This window comes from Phodopus roborovskii, unplaced genomic scaffold, assembly GCF_943737965.1.
Source record: "Phodopus roborovskii unplaced genomic scaffold, PHOROB, whole genome shotgun sequence".
Taxonomy (NCBI): domain Eukaryota; kingdom Metazoa; phylum Chordata; class Mammalia; order Rodentia; family Cricetidae; genus Phodopus; species Phodopus roborovskii.
The window spans coordinates 4,723,614-4,751,070 of NW_026126566.1; the positions used below are offsets into that span (position 1 = coordinate 4,723,614).

General features: G+C 45.3%; 2 protein-coding genes across 2 annotated transcripts in view; one reads left to right on the forward strand and one right to left on the reverse strand.

Moving 5' to 3' along the window:
* Stard4 (StAR related lipid transfer domain containing 4) overlaps positions 1 to 14,826 on the reverse strand; it is a 1,044,307-nt gene extending 1,029,481 nt beyond the window's left edge. The window contains exon 1 of the mRNA XM_051202353.1: positions 14,821 to 14,826. The gene's annotated coding sequence lies outside the window, so the exon portion shown is untranslated. The remainder of the gene's footprint in view (positions 1 to 14,820) is intronic.
* On the forward strand, positions 596 to 26,166 carry Pkd2l2 (polycystin 2 like 2, transient receptor potential cation channel). Its single transcript, XM_051202349.1, has 14 exons — positions 596 to 644; positions 1,151 to 1,252; positions 3,486 to 3,619; positions 5,186 to 5,442; positions 7,435 to 7,656; positions 13,296 to 13,524; positions 15,637 to 15,807; positions 17,056 to 17,237; positions 19,697 to 19,817; positions 20,421 to 20,522; positions 22,479 to 22,543; positions 23,522 to 23,579; positions 25,406 to 25,518; positions 26,074 to 26,166. Exons 1-14 carry the CDS (start codon positions 614 to 616, stop codon positions 26,156 to 26,158), a joined length of 1,872 nt encoding a protein of 623 aa, XP_051058306.1. The 5' UTR covers positions 596 to 613; the 3' UTR covers positions 26,159 to 26,166.
* The last annotated feature ends 1,291 nt before the right edge of the window (positions 26,167 to 27,457 follow it).

Sequence of the window (27,457 nt, forward strand, 5' to 3'; positions counted from 1 at the left end):
GCCAGGTCATATCATGCACAAACAAAACCACAGCTGTGCATCTAGATACGGACCGGAGTTTGTATCTACACGGGGACTTATTTAAGTGAATTGTGAGGACACTGAAGGGTTTGTGGCTGGAGTTCAATGGGTTTGTTTTTTGAGACCCGGTCTCCACACATAGGCCAGTGCTGGCCTCTAAGCCTAGACCTTCTATGGTCTTTGCCTCCTAAAGGCTTGTATTACAGAATTGGGCCACCATGCCCACCAGCGTTTGTTTTTGTGGTACTGTTAACTTGGTTATTTATATCAAATCAATAAGCCCACATTTTTAGCCAATTAGTTAATGCTGTAGATAGTGATACTATTTTATTTTTGCATTCAGAAAAGTGAGCTATAAATAAACATCCGGCAGGAGGTAACAGCCACAACCCAGCTACAACGGAGGTCCGAGGTGTGTTGCCTTGTGGCATAGCTACTGCCCAAACGTGCACTGCAAGTAGGGCGGGCACTGTTAGGGGGGTTAGCCGGCCGCGGAGCTAGTGCGCAGGCGCGGGGCGGGGGTAGGGTGGAACGGGCGGAGTGGAACGGACCTTGTGGGCGGAGTGGAACGGACCTTGTGGTCTGGTCCGCGATGGCCGAGGCGTCCAGGTGGTACCGAGGAGGTGAGGGTGGGTGCGCCTAGAGCGGGTAACCCAGAGCCCGTGGGCAACTCCAGGTCCCCAGGAAGGAACTCTGACCCCTCATCCCCACTCCTGTGAGAGACGGCCAGCAGCTCTGGCACCGAGCATAGAGAGAACGAAGTCCCTTGCTAGGCTGTCACCTCCGTGGGTCGCTGCGGGAAGGTGCCCTTGGCCTCTGCAGCTGGAGCCCCTTCTTCGCAGCTGGACCTTGCCTTCCGCAGAAGCTGTCATGAGGGCGGAGAAAGCAGTAGGGACAGAAGGAGGTGTTTGGTTTGTATCTTCACAGGACTGTGGGGGAAACACTTGGCATATACAGCCATAGAGGACGACTGCCCGCTCCACAGCGGAATTTAGCAGTTACCCCTGTCTCAAGTGAGAAGTAAAAAAGGAACCAGAAGCCACTAAAAAGAGTTGGGTTTTTCCCATCTTGTTACTTATGTACATTGTAGTTACCCAGTAATAATAAAGTTTTGTTTTACATCGCACAGGGACTTCCAAACATGACCTGCATTACAGAAGGGAAGCAGAAGTTAATACCACATTTGAGGAGCTGTTACTCTACTTTATTTTCTTAATAAATCTATGTATATGTAAGTACACAGGTGTAGGTGAAAACGCTGGTTGGACTAGTAGTTAAAATGTGGAAGTGAAAAGCAGAAATTCAGAAAACTGACCAATTTGAGAGTGTGTTATCCTATGATGGACAGAATTCCCAGTTTTTAAAGGGCAAAACTAGGTCACAATTGTACTGGGAAGCTTCTGTAGTCAACACTGACTATGATTTTTTTTTTTAATTTGGAGGATCTAGTTAAATGTGGTCCCCTGGGTTGACATAAATTAATTTATTTCAGAGCCATAGAAATGTATTGGTATAAATGCAACATAACATGAAGTTTGGAGATGGCCATAGTCTCATCTTTATCACTAAAGGGCGGTGTAATTAATAATAGAATGCATTTGTGCCGAGTAAATGCCAATTGTTAAGGCGGGCAGGGAGAACCTCAACCTACTACACACCCCGACCACTATGGGTTCATGGCATCACCTCAGTATGTGAAAAGCTTGTTAAAATAGTATCTAAACTGCCCAGTGTATGTAGCTAGAGTCTGACATACAGGATTTCTCTCATCTCCAAATGTGTAGCCTGTATGCCAATTACACAGTTAATTGGTACGGTAGGGGTGGCTAACTTGACAAGGTGCCTTAGACTGGTTATAAGACTTAGTTATAAAGATAACACAAACATAAGCTTATTATCAATTATTTAGAAAGTAGAAAATATGAGACAAAAGGTTATTTATAATCCCACCGTTCAGAGACTTTTGAATATTTACAATAAAGAAAACAATCTAAATCTACAATAAGGGGATTCATTAACCACTGTAAACACACAGTGAAATAAAGATGACATACACTCATCTATTTGCTGTGCTTATGCGCCACAGCCCTTGTGGAGGTCAGAGGGCAGATTGTGGAGTGGGTTCCACCTCCGTCGTGAGTGTCTGTGGCTGTCACACTTGAGGTGTGGATATGTTCCCTTTGAAGCATCCTGATGGCCCCACATGTTTTTGTTTTCACTGAGTGTTGGCAATAAAATGAAGTAGTTTATGAAAGGGGAGAAAGAAATACTACTGATTAAAACTGTTTAGACAAATGTACAACGTTCCAAAGCATGGGTTTAAATGTTGGGCTGGAAAGAGAACCGGGTCTGTAAAGTGCTTGCCACACAAGCATGAGAACCTGAGTAGAAAAGAGTGTGGTGATAATTGAAATCCCAGGGCTGGGGAGGTACAAACAAGCCCCTGGGGCTTGCTGTCCAGCCAGCCTAGCCTACTTTGAAAGGTCCAGGCTAATGAAAGGTCCTGTTTCAAAACTAAAACCAAGGTGGGTGGCCTCCTGATGTTGAACTCTGGCCTCCACGTGCACGAGCACACTCCAAATGTTCCATAATTATAACATAACTATGTAGTAAAAGATACCTGGTCAGGGCCATGGTGGCACACACCTTTAATCCCAGGGAGGCAGAGGCAGGTGGATCTCTATGAGTTTGAGGTCAGCCTGGTCTACTGAGCAAGTTCCAGGACAGGTTTCAAAGCTACACGAAGAAATCCTGTCTCAAACAAACAAACAAAAATCACTGAGATCTATAATCCTTCTCTGGCTGAATTCAAGGCCCATAGCCTTATCCATTCACTAAAAGGTATTGCCTGATCTTAGTGTAGAGAAAAAAGCCACGGTAGTCATGATATAATGTGACCTCATTTCTAAAAAAAAAAAAAAATACAGTGTGTGTGTATGAATAAGGGGCACATACATGTGTGCTCAGAAAACAACTTTGTGTGGTTATTTTTCTCCTTCCCTTTCTGCTTGTTGGCTTTTCATGGGGAGTACTGCTAAGTGCGGTGCCATCTCACCAGCCCTAATTTGAGTTCATTTTAAAAAGATAGAATATTAAATATATATCTATCCGACCTGAAGAACCTATGTCTGCCTTTACAATGAGGGTTGAAGGAAACTTCTACCTGCTTTGTGCATTTCTGGCTTTAGTAATTAGATATAATAGGGCTGGTGAGATGGATAAATGCACCGAGCAGCCAAGCATGGTGATCTGAGTTTGACCCCTGGAATCCACACAACGAAAGCAGAGAACCAGCTTTCACAAATTGTTCTTTTTACCATGCATGCACACACAAGATAAATAAATGTAAACATTTATACTTAGACAATGTCCAGATGTTTATAAAGCTGGGGAAATGAATGTTTTTGAATGCTGCTGACATGGGATTTTAAATTACAAATTGAAGCAAGGACTTCTCTCCTCAGTGACGTTTGGGATGGTCAATCCACACATGTACTACTTAAACAAAGTGATGTCATCTCTGTTTGTGGACACTTCCCTCCCTGACGATGAGAAGAGCAGTTTTAGGTCCATCCGAAGCATAACTGACTTCTGGAAGGTAGGAGGTGTGACCTGATGGAGTAGCATGTGCTAGCCCATATGCCAGGGGTTGGAGGCTAGCTCGGGGGTACAGTGCTTGCCTAGTAGGTGAAGGGCCCTGGGTTTGTGCCTCAGCTCTATAAAATAAAGAAAGACAAATTCACATAGAGCCTATCATAAACCCTTGCCTTGTGTAGAAAATGCTGGGGGAAATGCTTGTTAAAGGGATTAATAATAAAAACGAGTGTTATTTCATTATTAGACAATCCACCAGGGGAGTTTATTGTAAATCTTATGTTCACAATGTGATACTGTTCTGTATAACTTCAAATTTTGGTACTTTCTCAAATATTCCCATTTCCCCTGGGAAACACAAGATTTGCCATGTGAGTACTAAAGTCAGCCTGTGATTGTGTATGTAAAATCAATACGAGTGACAGTCTTACAAATTCTTAATTTCCCAGAGAGGCTAATAGTCACAATTTATACATGCAACCCTGTTATGTGTTACAGTAATATGCTGTATATAAATAACTTTTAAAAAGCAATGTGGGACATGACTTTCTGTGTTTGATCACACAAGAGAGTGGTTCCTTCGGCACTGGGACACACAGCTTTTCTGTTACACGTAGCATGAGTCATCGAGAAGGAAGAATAGCCAGGAGGAGCAGCTTCTGGTCCCCATGTCACACACATTTGGATGTAAAGGGTGAGGCGGTGAGGGGAGGCTGTCCCGAAGTGATGACAGTGTGCATACATTTTAAGGGTCAATAAGGAAAAGGTATTCTAAGAATAGGGGAGTATGTGCTGTGTGCAATTCACATGGAGCTGAATTTGCAGTGTGAGCACAGAGAAGGTGAAGTACAAAATGAGTGGACAGAGGTCCCTCTGAGCATAGGAAGCTGGAGTTTAACAAAGACAGTCATTTTCTGAGCGTGGGAGGGATATGGTGGCTAACTTGGATACATAGAGAAGCAGGTGGATTGGTAGAGCAGACCCTGAGGTGTGCCTGCGACTGTGTTTTTCTGAGAGGGTGAACCGCGTGGTGAATTTCGGCAGCACCCATGCACAGACTCTGGTGGGATGGGACAAGAGGAGAGAACGGAGCTCTGGCATTTTCACTCTGCATCCTGGCCACCACAGTCTGAGCTGCCTTGTTCTGTCACATCCTTCCTGGTAAGGTGGACTGAAACTTAGCTGAACAAATCTTGCCTCCCTTAAAGTGTGTAGGCCAGTATTATCTGTCCCAGTGACAAGACAATCTTAGTAAGAGTGAGGGCAAATGTAAGCTACATTCCCAGTGGCGGTAAGTCATTGGCCTAGTAGGAAAGGTGAAATGCATCATCCTTTCTCTTTCAATTGTCTTTGTCGCCAGTGGCAAAGACAGCAAGAAACAGGGAAAGCCACCCTGGGCTTGGGGTCACTTAGAATGGAACAGGGACAGAGTGAGGAGCAGCCATCCCTGTGGCCTTTGTCATTGTCGTAAGTGGCGTCTCAGTCAGTATTTAGATTTGGAATCACTTGTGACTACAGACTGTTGCCGTGAACTATCTTTTCTTCCCATGATACTTGCCTTTCTCTGAAGTTCATGGAAGGGCCCCTCCTGGAAGGCTTGTACTGGGACTCGTGGTACAACAACCAGCAGCTGTACGATTTGAGGAACAGCAGCCGCATCTACTATGAGAACATTCTTCTTGGAGTGCCCAGAGTGCGGCAGCTGAGAGTCCGAAACAACACTTGCAAGGTCTACTCTGCCTTTCAGTCTCTGATAAGCGACTGTTACGGCAAATACACAGCTGAAAATGAAGACCTGTCTGATTTTGGCCTCAAAAATGATACAGAGTAAGTGATATGAAATTGGTGGCCTAGCAGGTACCTATGTATCTTTACAAAATTATCAGTTATTTGAGTAATGGGAGCCGGGAGATGCTGGTTGTCCATGGTTCTCTCAGTAAACAGCACGGGAAGAAGTCTTAGCAATAGCAGCGCTTAGAATACGAGAGTGACCCTGTCTGATGAGGGGAGGGTGTTGATGTGGTGTATGAAATGTGTAGTCATACTGGATGCAGGGATGCAGGGTAAGACTAAGACATCAGTCTGTCTGTGTGTGCCCATGCATGTGAAGGCCAGATATCAACAAGAGGGGTCCTTCTAGGGCTGGAAAGATGGCTCAGTGGTTAAGAGCACTGCAGAGGTCCTGAGTTCAATTCCCAGCAACCACAAGTGGCTCACAACCATAGACTCTGTAATGAAATCTAGTGCCCTCTTCTGGCATGCAAGCATACATGCATACATAATAAATAAATCTTTTTAAAACTTTTTTTTTTTTTTAAGTGTCTTTGTAAGTCACTCTCCACCTCTCATTTTTGAGCTGGGTCTCTCACTGAAACTGGAGCTCATTGATTCTGTTAGGCTGATCAGCCAATGAGCTCCAGGGATCCAATGCCCCTGCAGCTGGCTTTTATGCAGGTGCTAATTATTCTCTGCCGCTCTCCACCCTCCTCACTGTGCCCAACTTAAGGGATGTCTGTGGCTCCAGGACTATAAGGGGCAGTTATGCTCTTAGTCATTGTACCTGATGATGCCTGCCCATGATGCTATCTTAGTTACTTTTCTATTGCTATGCTAAGGTACCCAAACAGCGTACAGAAGTTTGTTGGGGGCTTACAGTTGTAGACGTCCATGGCATTTATGAGGGGGAGTGTAGACCTAAGGCATGTAGACCTACCCCTATACTTACTGAAAATGTGAAATCCCAAGCCACTGACACCACCTCCTCTAGACAAAGATGTTTCTGTGGCAGGCGCCCTATGAAGATCATGGCTGGAGGATAGGGCCAACCCTTTTGTATTTAGTATTTATTACAGTTATTCAAATGTTTATAAAGATCTATTTTTCTATTCACCATACTCTTTAGAAACAGCTATTCTTTGCTCTTTTACTTGTTTTGGTGAGTACTTACTGTCTCTAAGGAACTTCCTCCTAGTGCCGTCATTTTACAACTGTGTATTTCCACGTGGCAGGTGATTGTCACCCTAGCTGTCTTCCACCACATCCTGCTCCTGCCACTCTTCCTCCCAGCCTGTCATCTTAGTTACACCTGGCTGCTTTTAACCATTAGTCTGTGTTTCCATTAGGAAGTTTGATTATATTGTCTTTCTTACATAGCCTCCTCCAATCTCAGGATTAATTGCTTTATGTGTGTTGACTTATTGTTTATATGAGTTGAGTTTGGGACATTTGTGAAAGCTTATATAATTTTTATAAATATAACAAATTAATACATATAATAACACACCTTCCAGATATGTTTGGGGGAACTGAATAGGGAGACTGAAAATGGAGACTCAAGGTGGTTTTCTTTTGATTTTCTTGTAATTGTAAGTTAATAGCCAGAAGGTTTAATTGTAAATATTGTTTGGAAAAAAAGCCAGACCATGGTGGTGCACACCTTTAATCCCAACACTCAGGAGGCAAAAGCAAGTGAATCTCCATGAGTTCACTGGTCTACAGAGGGGGTTCCCAGGGCAGCCAGGACTACACAGAGAAACCCTATCTCAGAAAACCAACCCCCGCCCCCCACAAAAAATGTGTGTGTGTGTGTGTGTGTGTGTGTGTGTGTGAGAGAGAGAGAGAGAGAGAGAGAGAGAGAGAGAGAGAGAGAGAGAGAGAGAGAATGCACGCATGTACTGCAAATGTACCACAAAACTTGGATGCAACTATTGGATGTGTTTGTTGCCCATGGTAAGCCCTAAAGCACTCTGGGTTCTTGGTCCTAACTCAATTGTCTCCACCTGGGTTTCTCATTGCCGGTGTTCTTTTGATGTCTAACAGGTGGAAGTACTCGACTTCTCCTGCCAACGCCCCTTGGCACTGGGGATTCGTTGGTGTGTACCGAGATGGAGGGTATATATTCACATTATCAAAATCAAAATCTGTAACCAAAACCAAACTCATTGACCTTCGACTCAACAGCTGGATCACAAGAGGGACCAGAGTTGTTTTTATTGATTTTTCCTTATACAATGCTAACGTCAATCTATTTTGTATCATCAGGTAAGTAGCTCAGAGGTTTTATCTTGGCAAACTAAATTTTAAAAGGAGCCAAAGCCTTCATTGGAGTTTGCAATTTCTGCACACCTGTGCTGAGATTAAACTCATAGCTTTAAAATACATAGGATGATCTACCAATGGTGCAGAAGAAAGTAAAGCAACAGCATGTTCATAGTTTTATTATTTCAGGATATATTTAGGAACATGAGTCACATTCAGTGTGCTAGGTTTTATGCTGTGTGTGTTTGTGTGCTAATGCTCAGGTGTGCACCATAGTCCAGGTGTGCGGGGCAGGACAGTTTTGGGGAGTCTGTTTTCTCCTCCCACAGTGGGTTCCGGGAATCAAACTCAGGTAGTCAAGCTTGTGTGACAAGTGCTTTGACCTGTCAAGTCATCTTGCCACCAATACTTTGTAGTTTTATATATGGTGTGAGGATATATAATCTTGCCATTTCTGTTGTCCTGGAATTGTAAAGATCTGACATCATAAAGTCAGATTGTTAAAACCCCTTTGTTTATGGTCAGGGGAGATAAGTCTGTTGGTAAAGTGCTTGTCATTTGTCTTAAGGTTTCTACTGCTATGATAAAACACTATGGGCAGAAGCATCTTGGAGAGGAAAGGGTTTATTTGGCTTACACTTCATGGTCTTAGTCCATCATTGAGGCAGGAGCTGATGCAGAGGCCATGGAGGGATGCTGCTTGCTGGCTTGCTCCTCATGGCTTGCTCAGTCTACTTTCTTATAGCAGCCTGGACCACCAGCCCAGGAGTGGCAACACCCACCATGGGCTGGGCCAGCCTTAGGGAAGCATTATCTCCTTTGTGGTTCTTTCTTCTCAGTTAACTCTAGCTTGTGTCAAGTTGACAAAGCAACAACAAAGAATCCCTTTCCTCCCAGAAAACCAGGACACTGTGCTAGCATGAGACCCTGGTTGGGTCTCCAACACCTGTGTAAAAGCCGAATTCAGTGGTGGGCAGACGCTCTGAAGAGCAAACAGTTCTTTCAGTTCTGAGTCACCTCAGAACCCAGACCATGCAAATCGATAGCACTGAAGAGGTTCTGGAACCAAACACTAGGAAAGAAATAACACACAGTGATCGCATCCACCTGAGAAGCTTATCTGCATTGCCTGAGTGATGGAATGAGCAGATAACCAAACACAGTCAATAACTAAACACAAACCTTTCCTGTTTGGAAGGAGGCATGGGAAATAGCTGCTAGAGAGATAAACAGCAGAGTCACCAAAAATCTCAGTGAGCAACCTTTCTCACAGGTCATATATTCACTATATATCTTATATTCAACGTACCTTATATTCAGCATTTATACAGATATTTTATATATTTAAAATATATGTGAAATGTAATATATAAAAATACTAACAAACTACTAACACAGCCAATGAGCACATATATTTTACTTTGCTTTTCTCTCAGGAAATTGGAGCTTTTCTTGACATTCACCCATCCCAGTACTCCTGATCAGGATAAAGTGGGAAATATAATCATTTCTGGGTCCCAAATAAGCTGGAAACCCTGGGGCACCCAGCTTAAGTCACATGAAGAGCTCTTTGTAATGACATTAAACCCAGGCTTCTTGTCTTAATTGTATGCTTTTGCCATTAAACATTGAGAAATCAGATAACACAGGCCCGCATTCACACACACGCACACAATCTCAGAGTATGATGCATTAGCCCTCATCACATTCATCCAGTCCCTTAAATTTGGACTTCAGAACTGTGGTCCAAAACAAATCACTTTTCATTATAACAAATAACAAACCCAGCAGACTGTAATACTCTTAACTACCAAGTCCCATCAGTAACTGAATTGAAGATTGTCACCAGCATAGCTTTTTGTTTTGTTTTGTTTTGTTTTGTTTTTCAAGACAGGGTTTCTCTGTGTAGCTCTAGCTAGAACTCACTCTGTAGACCACTCTGGCCTCAAACTCAGAGATCTGCCTGCCTCTGCCTCCCAAGTGCTGGGTTAAAGGTGTGAGCCGCCACTGCCTGGCTCAGCATAGCTCCTTAAACTTTTTCCATCTTGGGGACCACTTTCTGATCAAGAAATTTCACCAGGTACATGGGTATATAAAATAAATGTACAAATTAAACATTCGTGCTAATAAATCATAAACTATGTTGTACAACAATTCTTTGATATACATATAAATAAATCTCAGCCGAATGTTTGATACTATAGGGTGCAGAGCACCTGTGTGTTTCAGAGTTGATTGATACTTGGATTCTATAATTGTCAATGCTGAGAAGACCGCATCACATAATAATACCAAATGGCAGAAATAGGTTCAGAGCCATGACAGAAATTGCTGAAAATTCTGTCCTAATCCCAAGCTAAAATTGTTACGTTTTCAAGTAACTGAAGTCAGCAACTCAAACAACACTTTTCTTTCTCCTTTCTTTTCTACTCCCCCTCCTCTCCCCTCCTCCCTCCCCTCCTCCCTCCCCTCCTCCCTCCCCTCCTCCCTCCCCTCCTCCCTCCCCTCCTCCCCTCCCCTCTCCCCTCCTCTCTCCCCTCCTCCTCTCCCCTCCTCCCTCCCCTCCTCCCTTCCCTCCTCATCTCCCCTCTCCTCTCCCCTCCTCCCTCCCCCTCCTCTCCCCCCTCCTCCCTCCCCCTCCCTCCCTCCCCCTCCTCTCCCCCCTCCTCCCTCCCCCTCCTCTTCCCTCCTCCTCTCCCCCCCTCTCCCCTCCTCCTCTTCCCTCTCCTCTCCCCTCTCCTCCTTTCCCCTCCTCCTCTCCCCTCCTCCCTCCCCTCCTCCTCTCCCCTCCTCCCTCCCCTCCTCCTCTCCCCCCTCCTCCCTCCCCCTCCTCTTCCCTCCTCCTCTCCCCCCTCCTCCCTCCCCCTCCTCTACCCTCCTCCTCTCCCCCTCTCCCCTCCTCCTCTTCCCTCTCCTCTCCCCTCCCCTCCCTCCTCTCCCCTCCTCCTCTCCCCTCTCGTCTCCCCTCCTCCTCTCCCCCTCCTCCCTCCCCTCCTCTCCCCTCCTCCTCTTCCCTCCTCTCCCCTCCTCCTCTCCCCTCTCCTCTCCTCTCCTCCTCTCCCCTCCTCCTCTCCCCTCCTCCTCTCCCCTCCTCCCTCCCCCCTCCTCCCTCCCCCTTCTCTCCTCTCCTCCTCTCCCCTCCTCCTCTCCCCTCTCCTCTCCCCTCCTCCTCTCCCCTCCTCCCTCTCCCCTCCTCCTCTCCCCTCCTCCCTCCCCTCCCTCCCTCCCCCTCCTCCTCTCCCCTCCTCCTCTTCCCTCCCCCCTCTCTCTCCTTTCTCTTCCCCTTCCCCCCCTCTCCTCCTCCCTCCTCCCCTCTCTCTTCCCTCACACTTTCTCTCCCACTCCTTTCCCTCTCCCCCCCTCCTCTCCTCCCTGCCCCCTCCTTTGCCCAGTTGAAAACAGGGCCTTACTCAGTAGATCAGACTGGCCCAGGACTCACAGATAGCCCCCTGCCTCTGCCTTCGAGGTGCTCAAATTAAAAGTGTACACCACCACACCCGGCTACAAACAGCAATTTTAAAAATCAAATGTTCTAACACAATTCGATTCAAAGATGCTTTGCTTAGAGACTTATATGCACAGGAATGGTGATGGGAAAATACTGAACTCTGTTTCCCGCAATCCAATCGTTATGTTTGTGTAGGAGAAGACTGTACACAGTAAAAACACTAATTCTCGCAGTGGTCAGGGCTCTGGCCCAGGTGTTTGGGACAGTCTGCGTTGGGGTTGGGGCTGTGAAGATGTGCTCTGTGCCTCACTAGAGCTGTGTGTGTGTTCAGCAGAGGCCGCAGGGAAGTGAGTCAGGCAGTGCTGGTGGGCACAGGCAGAGACACATCTGATTCATTACACAGTTGATTTGAATTAAGTTTCAGCTGTTTGGATTTGGAAAGGTTTTACTGTCACTTTTTTTTGTTTGTTTGTGTTACCTTGACATAAAACTTTCTAGCACATATAAATTGATGTTAATGCAGACTAACATTGCTAATGTCACAAATCTGTGACTCCGTTAATTTAAGGGAAAATTCAGTTTAGTATAAAGTTCAAAAGAATTTCAAGATGGATGAGAAGCACTCAGAGCCTGTACTAATTTGTAAACAAAGTCTCAAATAAGGTTAAGGAGGGGAGGGCTTGGCTTCCTTTACCCTCTGAAGATGTGACTTAAGAAATGAGGGACCAGGAGTTCTGACGGACGATGTCTCTAATAAGGACTCCTGTGTTAGCACTAGCCACCTGCAGGTATTACAGAGACAACACAGAGGGTGGCAAGATGATTTAGTGATACCACTTGCCACCAGGGCTGACCACCCGAGTTCTGTCCCTGACCCACATGTTGGAATGCAAGGAGAGAGTCTTTGAGGTTGTTCACCGACATCCATTTGCACCAAGACATGCTCACACTTGGTCTCCCTCACACTGGTGACACATACGATGTAGAATGGTGTTTATAAATGTGAGGTGACTGGGTTTCACCTTCTATAAGTGGCCTTTGAAACACGAGAAGGGTTTCAGCTGAAGTTCTTTTCTGGAGGAGCAGCTGTAGGTGCATATGGGTCATGGATGACATGCTGAGGCTTGGTCCCAGGCCTTTGGGTCTCCACAGACTGACAGCCTTCACCAGTAAAGGGTCTCTTCCACACAGTGCATCGTTAGTCAATTGTTGAGACTTCCGACTGAAATGAGAACCTCGCAAGGGCACACTGTAGTTCCAGGCTCTTTGCCTATGTACATTATACATTGTGCTGTTCGTATGGCCTGGAGAGACGCTCTTCTTGATATATTGATCCAAACAGGATGGCTGAAGTGGGAAGCCAGCAAAATTGCAGCCGCTTCAGGTAACAAAAAAACCCACAGGCTTTGTCACTAAGAGCAATGACCGTAAAATCCAAAGGATGGAAAACACTTAAGTAGTTTCCTTTAAATTTGATAGGGGCTTAGTCAGCTATTTGAACTTTACATTGGCAAAGCTCTGCCCTTAGAACATAGTGCATGTCTGTGACTGCAGGGACCTGAGCCCACAAACTGAAGCTAAAGGCAAGTTTTGCTTGAGCAGAACTAGACCATAGTGTGTTTGTCGAACTTGATCACCCTAAGCATCAGGCCTAAGGGCATCAGGGGCAGCTCAGGGACGTGGTACCCATCTGCCCAGTTCTCCCTGTGTCTCAGGGCACTTGGGAGCCATCCCAAATGGAAGGATTTTAACTGAACTTGCAAACCCAAGGAAATATTTTTTTTAAAAAAAAAAAAGTTCTTACTCCATAGCCTAGTCTGACTATCTTCCTGCTTCTGCCTTTGGGTTTCTGAAATGCTTTTTGAAAGAAAAATTTAAAATTTGATATGTGTGGGTGTTGCCTGCATGGACTCCATATGGCTGTGGGGTACCTGCAGAGGCCAGCGGAGGATGTCAGAGCCCCTGGAGTTACAGCCACTTGTGAGCCCACATGTAAAAGTGTTGGGGAACTGAACCCAGGTCCTCCGGAAGAGCAGGAAGTGCTCTAACTACTGAGCCATCTCTCCAGCCCCCAGGGAAACAAATTTGTACAAAATCAGTGACTAACATTGAGGTAAATGTCATTATTGATTAAGAAGTTACACAGCACCTTAAATACTAAAACAGAAATGAGTACACGAACTTCCTTTTCTAGGCTGGTAGCAGAGTTCCCTGCAACGGGCGGGCTCCTCACCTCGTGGCAGTTCTACTCCGTGAAGCTCCTCAGATACGTCACCCACTATGATTACTTCATTGCATCCTGTGAGATCATATTCTGTATTTTTCTTTTTGTCTTCATAACACAAGAACTGAGGAAGATGAATGAGTTTAAGACTGCCTATTTCAAAAGTATTTGGAACTGGCTAGAGCTGCTGCTTTTGGCGGTGAGTACGTAGCCACGATCTGTTTAAGGGGGTCACATCTGCACCTGCCAGCTGGAGACCTGTAAAACACAGGTTTTCTATCCATCCAAAAGCTGCAAGTATCAAATATAAAATGAGCTGTCATAGGACAGTCTAACCTTATGTCCCTAAAAGAGAGAAATCTATTTGTTTTCTCTGAGGGCCAGGAAGAGCCTAGAGGATTCCATAAGAAAGTGTTCTCTCTCCCTCTCTCCCTCTCTCTCTCCGTCTCTCCTTCCCTCCCCCCCTCTCTCCCTCCCCCCTCTCTCTCTGTCATCATAGTAGCCCTGGCTGTCCATGAATGTGCTATGTAGACTAAGGCTGGCCTTGAATTCACCAAGATCTGCCATGCTTGTGCCTCTTGGGTGATGGAATTGAAAACGTGTGACTCAGTGCCACACTCCCAAAATGTGTTCATGTGAGGCTTAGCAGAGAGTGTTTATAGCCCCAACTGCTTGGGAGCCTGAGGTAGGAAGCTCCAGAAGTTCAAGACCAACTGATCTAAAATTTAAAATAAGAAAACCGCCTGGGCAGACTGCTCGTGGGTAAAAGTGCTTGCTATGCATGCATGAGCACCCCAGTCTGAACCCCAGCACCACGTACAGAAGCTGGGAGTGGCCATGCGCACCTGTAAGCCAGCACGTTCATAAGTGCACACCACACACCAAAAAGAAAAAAAGTGCCCCACCTACCTTTCTAGTATCCCTTTCTAGTGTCTAAAAAGGGCAGAACTTAGAATGTGTTTCTGTCAAAGGAAAAATTTCAAGCAGTTATAAATCTTCGATGCCTCCCATAACTTAAATCCAAAATCGCCGTTCAAAGAGCATTCTAAGGAGGTTCTGTTAGTACTCAGGCATCTGTACTGGCCTGTCCTTGGGGTTCTGACAGGACACGCCCTCAGCTGCAGCCACTAAGAGCACCACCTGTGAATATTCACTGCGTCCCTTTTTTTAAAGGGCCTGCCACCTCCCATCCCTCTGCCTCTGTCTCCCCCTCTCTCTGCTCTCCTGCAGCTCCTGTCTCCAGAGGCCGGTCTCCCCACTCCTCCCTTTCCCCTTTTTATGGTCCCTTTCCCTAGTTAAAAAACCCTCTGCTTGCGCCCTGTCTCATGGCATCTTCCCTCTTGCACTGCTTTTCTTAAAAATCACAACAGGTTCCTTTATGTCGATTGCAAGTTTTTGTTGTTGTGATTTGTGTCAGTGTTCCACAGTAGGAAAGACTAAGCTTTTGGGTAGAGTGGCACAGACCCCAGACTATAGAGTGACAGGCAGGCAGGTCAGGATGCCAGGAAGTGGAGTCTCTTTTGATGAGACATAGTGACACTATTTGAAGTGCAAGTTGAGCTACTTACATTTCTATAATAGCTATGCTCTGCACGGGTTATCACCCTGCCAAGCAGAAGAGAAGTCAGCCAAGGCCACAGCTGGAAGGCCAAGGCAAGGTATTTCCCTACTCATCGAGCTGGGCTACAGTCTCCTGTCAGCTACATCCACACCCAGGAGGGGGGAAGATGGGCTCCTGCCTCTGCCTGAAAGGCTTCCCCATCTCCAAGTAAAGCCTGCTGTCACTGTTACTGCCCCATGTCACTTGCGGCTTGCAGTCTGTAGAGGTAGATTCGCCACTATCAAGGCTCCGATAGCTGGAGACAATGTGACCTCACACCCACAAGTCGTGGAATGGAAGGAAAGGAACAGCTGAAAACTGATGACAGGGGCTGCTAAGCATGTTCCCACTACCTCATTGTGCTGTAACTGGGACCAGAGACATGGGGATTCATGAAATCTGTGCAAACACACAGATAACTGCAGTAGACTTGGTGAAGGAGACAGTTGTATGTTCTCGGACTTTTGGTCAAGTCCCTTTCCGAGTAGTCCCAGGCATGTGTTGATTGGTGGGTGTCTCCCTTGTATTTTGTACAAAAATAGACTTGATAAGCCATTTTTCACAACATTATTTTAAAATCCTATATCCTTTCTTTTCCTCCCCTTTTATTAAGCATTTAATGAACTTTTTCATATGTTTTTTCCCAAAGGCTGAGAAAAATTTAGAGATAGAGATAGTCTCCAATTTAACCTTTGTTATTTTCCCCTTTAGCTGTGTTTTCTGGCTGTCTCTTTCTATGCATATTGTAACATGCAGAATTTTCTCTTACTTGGACGGCTGTTGAAAAACACTGAAAGCTACCCGAACTTCTATTTCCTCGCATACTGGCACATTTACTATAACAATATAATCGCCATTACTATCTTCTTTGCATGGATAAAGGTATTTATATCTCATTTATTACATAGCCCTGATGGGGAATGTTCTTCTATCTGTTTCTCTTATTGATTAATGAATAAAACACTGATTGGCTGACTGGCCAGACAGGAAGAGTGATGTAGCTGAGCAAAAATTTGCCAGTAGCTAACCATAGAAGTCTGGAGGTCTATACAGACAGACAGGAAGTAATGTAGCTGGGCAGAATCAGGATATGATCAGAAACAAACAAGAAATGACTCTCTTCTCTGCGGGGATGCTTAGCATGGCGACCATGTGAGTCGCCAAAGAAGTTAAAGGTCCGGGCCCTTCTCCAGTAAGATAAGACCACGTGAAAATACTTAGGTAATGGAAATGTGTTAATAATTAAGACAGAGCTAGCCAAATAAGAAGCCCAACCACTTTTATAATTAATATAGTCTCTGAGTGTTCATTTGGGGCAAGGCAGTTGCAGGAGTAGGCAGGAAATTCTGTAACATAGTCCAATAGCATATGTGTATTAGTTAAATTATTACCTTGTATGGAGGGAATGCATTTCCCCCACTAGTAAAGGAATTTTTATTTTGTGTGTGTATGTGTGTGTGGTTTTTTTTTTTTTTTGTGACAGGATTTCACTGTATAGTTTTGGCTGTCCTGGAATTCACTCTGTAGACCATCCTGGCCTCAAATTCAGAGATCCACCTGCCTCTGCCTCCTAAGTGCTAAGATTTAAAGGTTTGTACTGCCCTGCCCAGCAGTACGACATTTTTGAAAGCAATGTGACACACCAAATGAAGGTACTTGCCCAAGCTTGATGACCTGAGTTTGATCCTTGGGAAAGAGAACCTATTCTCACAAGTTGTCCTCTGACTACTTCTACATGTGCTGTGTGGTATACTTTCCCACAACCCACCACCACCTATACAAATCCAAAAAAGTAATTAGAATATTAACTTGACCTTTAAATAGTAACTGATATCTTCAAACATCCTTGATTACCATTGTCTGCTTTAAAAAATATATTTATTTATTATGTATATAGTGTTCTGCCTGCAGGCCATAAGAGGACACCAGATCTCATTACAGATGGTTGTAAGCCACCGTGTGGTTGCTGGGAATTGAACCCAGGTCCTCTGGAAGAACAGCCAGTGCTCTTAACCTCTGAGCCATCTCTCCAGCCCCATTGTCTCCTTTTATTTGAATTCTTCTGAAATTAGTTTTCCTGATTCTAAACAGCTGTTTCACATATTGACTCGTGCATTATATCTCTTTCAGATGTTCAAATTCATAAGCTTCAATGAGACCATGTCTCAGCTGTCGTCAACCTTGTCCCGCTGTATGAAGGACATAGTGGGGTTTGCCATCATGTTCTTTATCATATTCTCCGCATATGCCCAGCTGGGGTTCCTTGTTTTTGGGTCACAGGTTGATGACTTTTCCACTTTTCAAAATTCCATGTAAGTTCTTAGTGCAAGTGTCTTTATGTTTTCTAACTGGGAAACCACAGCGAGCCCTGTGGTAAACGGTTCATTTAAAGCTTGGTCCTATAGTTCACGTAAGGCTAAATATCCATCATACTCAAAATGAAGCCTGCCACTGGATGATCAAACTGGGTGGTGGAATCTGCTTTTTAATCATTGGTAGGTCAAGTCAGAAGGATAATTTTTCACCGGCAGTGAGAATATGTAATGTAAGTAGGTCCCAGGTTTGTACAGCACTTCCCTCTGAGCAGAGAAAATGTGTGCTTTCCACAGAGGCTTCGTCTCTAGAAGTTCTCCCTGTGAACTCCATTGCTCCTGCCTGTGTGCCAGACTTGTGCTTCACGGTAGCTTCCTAAAGCCAAGTGTGGTGGTGTGCATGCCTGTAACTAGCACTCAGCCAGCCAGAGCAGGATTTCTGCTGAGGCCAACCTGGGCCATATAACAAGACTCGATTTCCAAAAAGACAAAAACATCTAAAATTTTTATATGTAAAAATAGCTTCAAAAAGGGAAATTATGGAGCACACACCTGTATTCACAGGATTCAAGAGACTGAGGCAAGCCAGGCAGTGGTGGCACGCACCTTTAATCCCAGCACTTGTGGGAGCAGAGGCAGGCGGATCTCTGTGAGTTCAAGGCCAGCCTGGCCTACAAAGTGGGTTCCAGAGAAACCCTGTCTCAAAAAATTTTAAAAAGAAAGAAAGAAAAATAGAGACTGAGGAAGGAGGATCATAAGTTCAGGGCCAGCCTAGGTGGTAGACCCAGTATAAATGAAAAAACAACAGATCTGTGTGTATAAAGCAATTGGGAACAGACAACAAACCTATAGAGGTAAATTTTGTAAGACGCCTATAGAGGTGCCTTACAATCTTCTTTAAAATGAAACATTTCATGGATTTACTCATTTGAGGGCTGGGGATACAGCTCAGTTGACAGAGTGCTCTCCTGGTACAGAAAAGGTCTAGGTTCAGGTCCAGTCCCCGCGTCTCATGTGCCTGGTGTGGTGGCGTGCACCTGTAATCCCAACGCTGGGGAAGTGGACATGGGAACTGGGAGTTCAAGGTGTGTGCTTAGCTACATAGCAGGTTTGAAGCTAGTTAGGGGTACATTAGGCAGTGGTTCAGAAAGAAAAGGAAAAACACTATCCTTTTTTGTTTTGTTTTTGAGACAGGATCTGACACTACACCTCTGGCTGACCTCAAGCTCACAGCAATGCCTTAGACTTCTGAATGTCAGAATTAAAGGGACAAGCCATAGTTTATCTCCTTTTGAGTAGATAGAACAACTTCTGTCTGTATGAGAAACCGGTAATTTCTATGGACTCCTTCCCCTGGACAGCAACAGAAAAGTGCTAACTCCCCAGCTCCTCCCTTCAGTTGAAGCCTCCTCCACCTCAGTCATCTTTTATTCATGCATCCCCATACATGAGACAAAAGTTTGTGGTTTATTTTAATGTGATGTCCGCCTCTTCCATCCACTTTCACTGTGGCTCAGTAACACTGCTTTTCCTGTGTGGGGACAGGAAAAGGGACAGGACATGACCGGCTCGTCTCCTTAGCTACATGGTCAGCTAGTGGAGTACCTCTCGCCTTCTCTCCTTGTATGTGTGTGCTGTGCACATGATTTGTGTAGGCTCCTGTGTGTGTGTGTGTGTGTGTGTGTGTGTACAGGTAGAGGCCAGAGGGTGACAACAGGTGCTTCCTTGATCTCTCTCCACTTTGTCAGTTGTGTGTATGTGATGGGGGGGAGGGGTATACACGTACAGGTCAGAGGACACCATGTGGGAGTCTTATTTTCTCCGGCTTGGTGGTAAGTACTCTTACCTGCTAAGTCATCTCCACCCCTCACGCTTTATTTTTTGAGACAGGGTTGGTCTGTCTGTCACTGAACCCCGGGCTCACGTGTTGGCAGCCAGTGAACCCACCTATTTCTGTACCCACCAGCCCCAGCACCGGGATCACAGACACACATCTCCATGCTCAGCTTTTACATAGGTGCTTGGGACCCAAGCTCAGGTTTTCATGCTTACCTGGCAGGCTCTTTCCCAGCTGAACCACCTGGGCAGCCCCACCTTTAGGGGAGGGAGCCATGTAGCCTACAAAGTCCTAAAATTCGCTGTGTAACGAAGGCTGACATTGAACTCCTGGTCTCCTGTCTCAGCCTCCCATGTGTTGGGATTGTAGGCGTGTTATACCATGCTCCATCTGATTTTAGGGTGCGGTGGTGGCATAATTAAAGCCAGAAAGGAAGAGCTGGATTGTGGCTCATTGGTAATGCACTTAACCTAGCATGCATGAGGTCTCGGGTTTAGTCCCCAGCACTGAGGGGGGGGGGCATATGGTTTATGAAGCCAGAGACATTAGCAACTCCAAGTTGTCATGTGTCTAAATGAAGAGATGGAACATTTTCTAATGCTTTTCTTTCTTCTCATCAAAGATTTGCACAATTCCGGATTGTCCTTGGAGACTTTAACTTTGCTGGTATCCAGCAAGCCAACTGGATCTTGGGGCCCATTTACTTCATCACATTCATCTTTTTTGTGTTCTTCGTGCTGCTGGTAAGAATAACCACCATCAAGCCAGGTGGTGGTGGTGCACACCTTTAATCCCAGCACTGGGGAGGCAGAGGCAGGTGGATCTCTGTGAGTTCAAGGTCAGCCTGAGTTCTAGGACAGGCTTCAAAGCTACACAGAGAAATTCTGTCTTCAAAAAAAAAAAAAACTATTTAACTAAAAAAAAAAAATGACTGCCATCCTTTTTACATCACAGAATAGTCACAATGCTGTGGCATTGCACACTTGGTCCTACCTAGTGGTGCTGGTTTGGAGAGATTTAGGTGGTGTGTGTGGCCTTGCTAGAAGAAGGCTCATGACTCTTCCTCAGCATCCCAAATAGGCAAACTACAGGCACTTGCTGTAGTACCCACCTCTAAAAGTCATGTGTGTGTGCACGCATGTGCGCACGCGTGGAGTGTGTGTGTGTGCACGCGTGCACGCACTCATGCATGTGAGAGTGTGTATGGGTGTATGTGAGTGTGTACATGTGTTGGGATGCTGGGAATCAAACTGAGAACATTCTAAACAAGTACTCTTAACACTGAGCTATATGCCCACCCCTATGTAAGTTTTTATTGAAAAAATGACTTGAATGTTTCTCCCCAGAACATGTTCTTGGCGATAATTAATGACACCTATTCTGAAGTGAAGGCTGACTATTCAATAGGCAGAAGACCTGATTTTGAACTTGGTAAAATAATTAAGAAGGTTAGTTAACTTACCTTCCCCAATATAATTCTAAAAAACTTTGTATCACTTAAACCCTCCGTGAGAGTGAGAGACATGCCCTCCAGGTCTTTTTGTTGTATGAGAAAGGGTTTCATGTCTCTCCAGCTGGACTTAAACTCACTATGCAGCCAAGAATAATGCTATGGCCCTCCTGCCTCTATCCCCTGGGTGCTAGGATTATAGGCATGCACCACCATGTCCAGTGGATGCCTTGCTTGGATGGAACCTGGTTTCAGACATGCAAGGCAAGCACTCTCGTCAACTGAGCCACACCCTCAGCCCAGTCCCTCTGGAGTCAACAATTTAGCCATAATTATTTCAGAGTTCCACATTCTAAATACTGAACACAAACCCCTGTCAGGTGGTAAACAGACTTTTCACTGCTCCCAAGAGTTTGTCACGCTAAGATACTAGCAAATCTCCAGAACCAAACTCAGTGTTTGTGTCCCTTGTCTTCCTCACTCTTTCTTACAAGGCGGTGTTATCCAGTCTCTCCTGGCTCAGACACTGGACGTTATGTCCTGTTGGCTCTCTAATAGTCTCTCCTCAAGGCTTGTAATTTCTCTCCACAGACGCAGGTCTTGCTCACACTTGTGGAATCTCTGCCCCCACAGGTCAGAGCTTCATTCCCTATGCGATAATATCCTCTCACATATTCTAGTCTGACCCCGGGCCGTTCGTTCCACTTTAGTCTGGCAGATTGCCTGGGCCCCATTTCTTCACTCGGCTCTCCCACACGCCTCACAGTTCCAACCTGCCTTCAACAATGAGCTTGAGTTTGTACTTTTTCTCCTTCTGTGTTTTATACTGTAAGTCCCAAGTAATCAGAGTGCTTGGTTTTTGCTTGTTTGCTTCTGGTCTTCCGAGCCATGGTCTCAGTTTGCACCCCTGCCTCATAACTTGATGTGTGGACCAGGCTGGAATGAACTGCAGCCTTCCCTGTGCCTCCAGAGGGCTGCTAAACTGAGCCACACAACCCTAATGTATATGGAGGGGACCCAGGTCAAACCATGCAGACTAGGTGGTTTTAGGTTCAGTCTCTGTGAGCCGCTGTAAGCTCTGGTTAGTTGATTCTGTGATTTTTGTTAAGTTTTCTGGACTCCTCTGGCTCCTACCACCCTTCCCTCCCCTCTTCTGCAGGGTTCCCCAAGTTCCACCTAATGTTTGGCTGTGGGTCTCTGCCACATCAATTGCTGGATGAAGCCTCTGATGATTATGCTAGGCTCCTGTCTATGAGTATGGAAGAATACCACTAGGAATCAGTTGTGTTCTTTTCTCTTTGCCAAGTGTTTGGTTCTATACTAGGTCTCTGGGCTATCCAGTCTCTGGTTCCCGGCTCTCCAGGCAGTGCCAAGTGCCAAGGATGGGCTTCCTCCTGGAGCACGGTCTCAAGTTGGACCAGTCACCAGTTGGCTACCCCCAAATTCTTTGCCATCTTTACCCCAGTGCATCTTGTGGGCAGGACAAAGGTTTGTGGCTAGGTTGGTGTCCCAGTCTCACCACTGGGAGTCTTGCCTGGTTACAGAAGATGGCCAATTCTGGCTCCACGTTCCCCATTATTTAGCTAGAGTCACCCTTGTAAAACCATGAGAGTTTCCATTGTACTAGGTTTCTCTCTTGTCCCCCAAATGCCCCCAATTCCAGTTGTCTCTCCCAGTACTCTCTCCATCCTCCCTGACCTTCTCCCTCCTCCTGTTCCCATCCCAACCCCACCATGTTGATTTTTGTAAGGCCTTTGCATCACACTGCAGTGATACCCAGGGAGCACCCTCTGCTTTCACAAGAGCAGGATGCAAGGTGTTGGCACAGGGGAAGGATCATGGCACAGTGCCAGACATCTCACAAACACATTACAGTTCATGTATCTTGATTGAATGTGAAGAATACAGGAAATAATTTTTGACGAACTTTTAAAACTCTTTTTAATTAACCCAGAGTTACTTTAATGTTCTCGAGAAACTCAGACTGAAGAAAGCTCAAGATAATGAAGACAAGAAAATGTAAGACTTTAAAAAAATTTTAGTGCTTTCAAGTTCCATACAAAATGTCACTTTTCTATTGCTGTGAAGGGACACAAACAAGGCACCTTTTAGAGGAAAGACCGAGGCACTCTGTTCCAGAGGTAAGGGCATGACCACCATAGCAGGGACCAGCTCACATCTCACCCACAAGCACTAGGCAGACAGCTAGCTGGGAATGGTGTGGGCTTTTTAAAACCTCAAAACCTACCCCAAATGACACTCCTCCTCCAAGGCCACACCTCCTAAACCTTCCCAAATAGTTCCACCAACTGGGAACCAAACATTCAAATGTTAGTCTATGGTGACATTCTCATTCAAGCCATCACAGAGATATTCAACGTAGGATGGAGTTAATAAGTTGAGAATGCATTTTGAACCTTTAGCCTACCATATTTCCCAGCCTAGCCGGCATATACTTGCTCAAAATACTAACATCAGTCTACAGTGGGACGGTATCAGCTCACAGAATCCCTTTTGACTTCTGAAGCTGTTGTGAAACTCTCATTTAAAATTAATTAGGAGCCGATAACTAGTCCACTGGTAGAGGTCATGCCCCACACGTGAGGCTCTGGGCATGCTAAAGGCACTGGACCCACTGCCACCACTGAAAACAGAGCATGGGACATGTTTTATCACTCAGAAAAGGCTCTGACAGGAAGATAGGAAAGTTCCTCACATAAGTATAAAGCAACTCTAGTCTACGTGCAGTACATAGCTTACTCAACTATCAAATATGTTTCACAGTAATATTTACAAATAGGACTTGGGCTTACCATGATGCTCACATTTACTAATGGCAAGATGGTGGGTTTGTTTTTCAGCCACAGTCCTAATTAATTACATGTTCTTAATGTCAGCACTAACCATGAGAAAGACCATCCAGTCCAGCTCCTCGTTGTAGAGCTGGTTGTTCGTGATTCACTGCCTGTTTTACTCATGCTTATTTTGCATTTACAGAAGGAAAACCACTGGAGATTTGGCCCAGCAAGCTAGGAAAGAAGGCTTTAATGAAAGCGTAAGCTTTTAATTCATTTTTCTAAACACAACTGGTAGCTCTATTAGTTCTCATTAATAGAAATAATTATAGCAACAGTTGTCACCTCCAAAACACCTCTCAGAATAATCATGAGCCTTTCCCATTTATGACAGGGCACAGCTTAAAAACATAATGGAGCTCTATTTATAGAATTTAGTTAATAGATCACTTCTATTAAAAAGACTCAAGTCAATTTCATCAGACCTGGGGATGTTTCTTGTGCATGTATGTTGGGTGAGTATATACACAGACCAGAGATGTTATCTCAGGAAGGCCATCCATACCCTTTAAAACAGGGCCTCCTATTGGCCTTAAGCTAACCAATTAGACTAGACTGGCTGACCCCAAAGGCCTGTCTTCATCCCCAGCCCTAAGATCTCAAGTGTGTAGTACCACAGCCAGCATTTTAAAAAGATGTACGTGTGTATTTGCACTGAGTATAGTCAGTCTGGTCATTTAGTAGTTAACAGTATTAGTGCAAAAAACTCAGGCGCTGCAGTTAGCAACCTTCCCTGGCAGCAGTGGGTCTCCAACAGCGCAGCCAGGAACCATAGTGAAGGTGATCAGAAGCCCTAGGCGGCGATCCATTCAGCTCCTTGCATTAATTTCTGGGCTAACTACACTTATTAAATCCATATGAAGTTGTCCTAGGCCAAAGTGTATTTGTTTTCTAAATGAATTTGTGGGGTGTATGTGGGTATATGTGTTCTTGTGTGCAGATGGAGGACAAAGCCAGCACTGCCCATTTCCTCAGCTGACAGTTGTACTGACCTGGAGCTCACCTGTTTGTCTAGACTAGCTGGCTAGCAAGCTTGTCTCAGTCCTCACAGGGCTGAGGTTACAGGGACACAATGCCACAAGTTAGCTTGTGACCTAGCTACTGGATCTCAAGTCCTCTGGCTTTCCTGGCAATTGCTTTACTGAGTCAACCCTAGCTCCTTTAAGATTCTTGCTATGCAGTCCAGGGTGCTTTACTTGGCCTCATGTAATCCCAGAAGTCAAGCACATGCTACCACACCTGGCATGCAGAAACACTTTTTAATCACACCTTGATACACTTTCTTCTTCCCTGCGGCTGTTCCTTATGTCCACACACATTTTTTTATTCCACCCTAAATTAGAGAAAAATGAGGCAGGCAAGAGATGGCTGAGCAGGTAAAGGCACCTGCTCCCAAGCCTGATGACCCTGCAAGTTGTCCTAACAGGCATCACTGCGTGTGTCGCACGCACGCACGCACGCACGCACGCACACATACACACACTGAAATATAATGGTGTACTTGCACAAAGGAAAGTCAGTTCTGGTAAGGACAGTCCACAGGAAGGCCTCCAGATCATTTTCTAATGAGAGACTTGTGTTGTGTGGTGCATGGCACTGGTGCGTACAAGCAAGGCAAGGGTCACATCTGTGCAAATCTGGCAGAAAAGCTGCTGGGAAGGCAAAGAATGCCCACAGATTAATTCTGAAGTACACTTGATACACTTAAGGGGGGGGTGTAGCTTAGGGCAGAGCACCTGCACAGCATGTATGAGACCCTGGGTTCAATACTCAGCACTGAAGGACAGAAGAATATTAACAATTAACGCCAGGTGCAAAAGGACAAAGCAGCAGAAGGAAGTTAGCAGATAAGACCTTAACCCTTGCCTGTGTGTACTGCACAGCTCACAGCCCAGCCTTCTGGGAGTGCCTCTGCTGATGCAGACACCCAAGCACCAGGCTGGTGGAAGCCTGTGACCTTTAGTAGTTTACTTGGAGTCTTCAACACATACAGTGTGCAACCTGTATTTGTCCTCTAAATTGACAGGAGATCCAAGAAGCAGAGCAGATGAAAACGTGGAAGGAGAGGCTTGAGAAAAAGTATTACTCTACTGAAATTCAAGATGACTACCAGCCTGTCACTCAGCAAGAATTTCGAGAGTAAGCATTTGTTACATGCACCATCATGTACTAACTGTGGTACATGGGACACCAGGACATGCAGACCGAGGGATACAAGTTATATGTTATTTTATTGAGGCAGAACCGTACTGCTGTATCTAATTCTTTCATTTTCTGCAGTTTCAAAAATTAAGGCACAAAACTCCATTTGCTTAGATAGTGGGACCAGCATGTTGGGAGAGTTGGCTCAGGTTTAGGGGTACAGGCTATTCTTCCCAAAGAGCCACATGGCAGCTCATTCCAATTCCAGTCCCCGGAGAGCATATGCAGCAGGCATGCACTCGACAGACATACATGCAGGTAAAGCGTACACATAAACTAAAAAGTGAGACACTTCTCCACCTCTACATGGAAGAGCACAGCAGGCCTGTTCTCAGCTTTCCGTAGCACTACAGCTGCCCTGGAAAAAGGATTCCAGAACTTGGCATCCTATTGCCCTCTCAAAGCACAACACAGCAGGCATGAATAAGCTACTGTCTACTGCACAGAGCTGTCTGGCACACGTATCTCTACTAACTTTAAACTCTCTCCTAGACTCTTCTTATATGCCGTGGAGCTGGAGAAGGAATTACACTACATCAGTTTGAAACTAAACCAAGTGATACGGAAGCTACAATAATGCTGGAGGTAAGACCGATGGGACCCTGTGCTCTAGCAAAGGCTCTGAACATGCCCACATCTCTGGCTACTTCATTGCTCTTTTGCTGTGCTTGGGGTTGAGTATAGAGCCTGCAAGTGTCAGGCACCAAACTACATTTTAAAAGCACTAAAGCTGCAGTTCTAACAGGGTAGTTTCCGTGAATGAGTGCATTTGGATGGAACCCACTGATACCCCAACAAGTTTACCAAGTACTTCCTGTGATATGCACCTGGGTACACTCACAATATTTCAAGATCTATCATTAAATTCAGGGAGTGTAAAAGGAAATAAAGTTAATGCTTCTTGGTCATGGGGCAGAGTTTAAAAACTGGGAGCAGACCTTTAAGGTTGGATGGGAGGTAGACACAAACTGTTGTTAGTGGATTCAAATGTGTCATGTCCCAGGGTCTCAGGACCTTTGGCCAGAGGTAAGTTAAGTCATAAGATTAATATTACTAGCCAGGCAGTGGTGGCATGCACCTTTAATCCCAGCACTCAGAGGCAGAGACATGTGGATCTATTCAAGTTCAAGGCCAGCCTGGTCTACAGATGAGTTCCAAGACAGCCAGGGCTACACAGAGAACCCCTATCTTGATCCTCCCCAACCAAAAAAATAAGCCATCTAAGCTGGCCTTCAACTCCTGGGCTTTGCCATGGCCTCTGGAGTAGTTAGGACTACTGACTTGTATCACCTCAAAGCAAGGAGGGTCGAATTTTCTTAATACAGCAATTCACTGCAGCAAGAAAAGGAACAGAAGTTCAAGATGGTTGGCTACGTAGCATGTCAAGACAAGATACAAGAAACCCTGTCTGGAGGAAAACTGTAGTGAGATATTCACTCTGTCCATACCTGTTGCCCTGACCACGCCCACTGGGGTAGGGAGAGGTATAGATGTGGGGCCCGGGAGCTCTCTCACTTCTTGAACAGAGACTGAGCATCTGGAGGCATCCTTAGGACTAGACCTGCTGGCGGCCATCTGTCTCTGCTGTAATTTCTCCCCAAATAAACATTTATTCAGCCTGTTTTCCCCGATCCTTATTTTTCCATGAAAGAAAATAACGAAGGTAGTCTTTCTATTCTCCCTAAGTAGCTCTAAAAAGCAGTATGTGGACTTTTCCCCAGAACATGATGACCCTGTACATCATCACTGGGTAGAATGGTAGAATAGACAATACCTCCTAGGAAAACAAACGTACATTTACAATGACTTAGAACATTAAAGTTCTTTTATTACAAAATTCTGTACAATGAAGTGCCAAACAAACAAAGCAATGTAA

What these genes read in the sequence shown, in the direction of transcription:
- Pkd2l2 (XM_051202349.1), top strand. Translation starts at nt 614, where the DNA reads ATGGCCGAGGCGTCCAGGTGGTACCGAGGAG. An exon ending in GCATAACTGACTTCTGGAAG is followed by an intron (nt 3,620 to 5,185) that starts GTAGGAGGTGTG and finishes CTTTCTCTGAAG; the next exon opens with TTCATGGAAGGGCCCCTCCT. An exon ending in AATCTATTTTGTATCATCAG is followed by an intron (nt 7,657 to 13,295) that starts GTAAGTAGCTCA and finishes TTCCTTTTCTAG; the next exon opens with GCTGGTAGCAGAGTTCCCTG.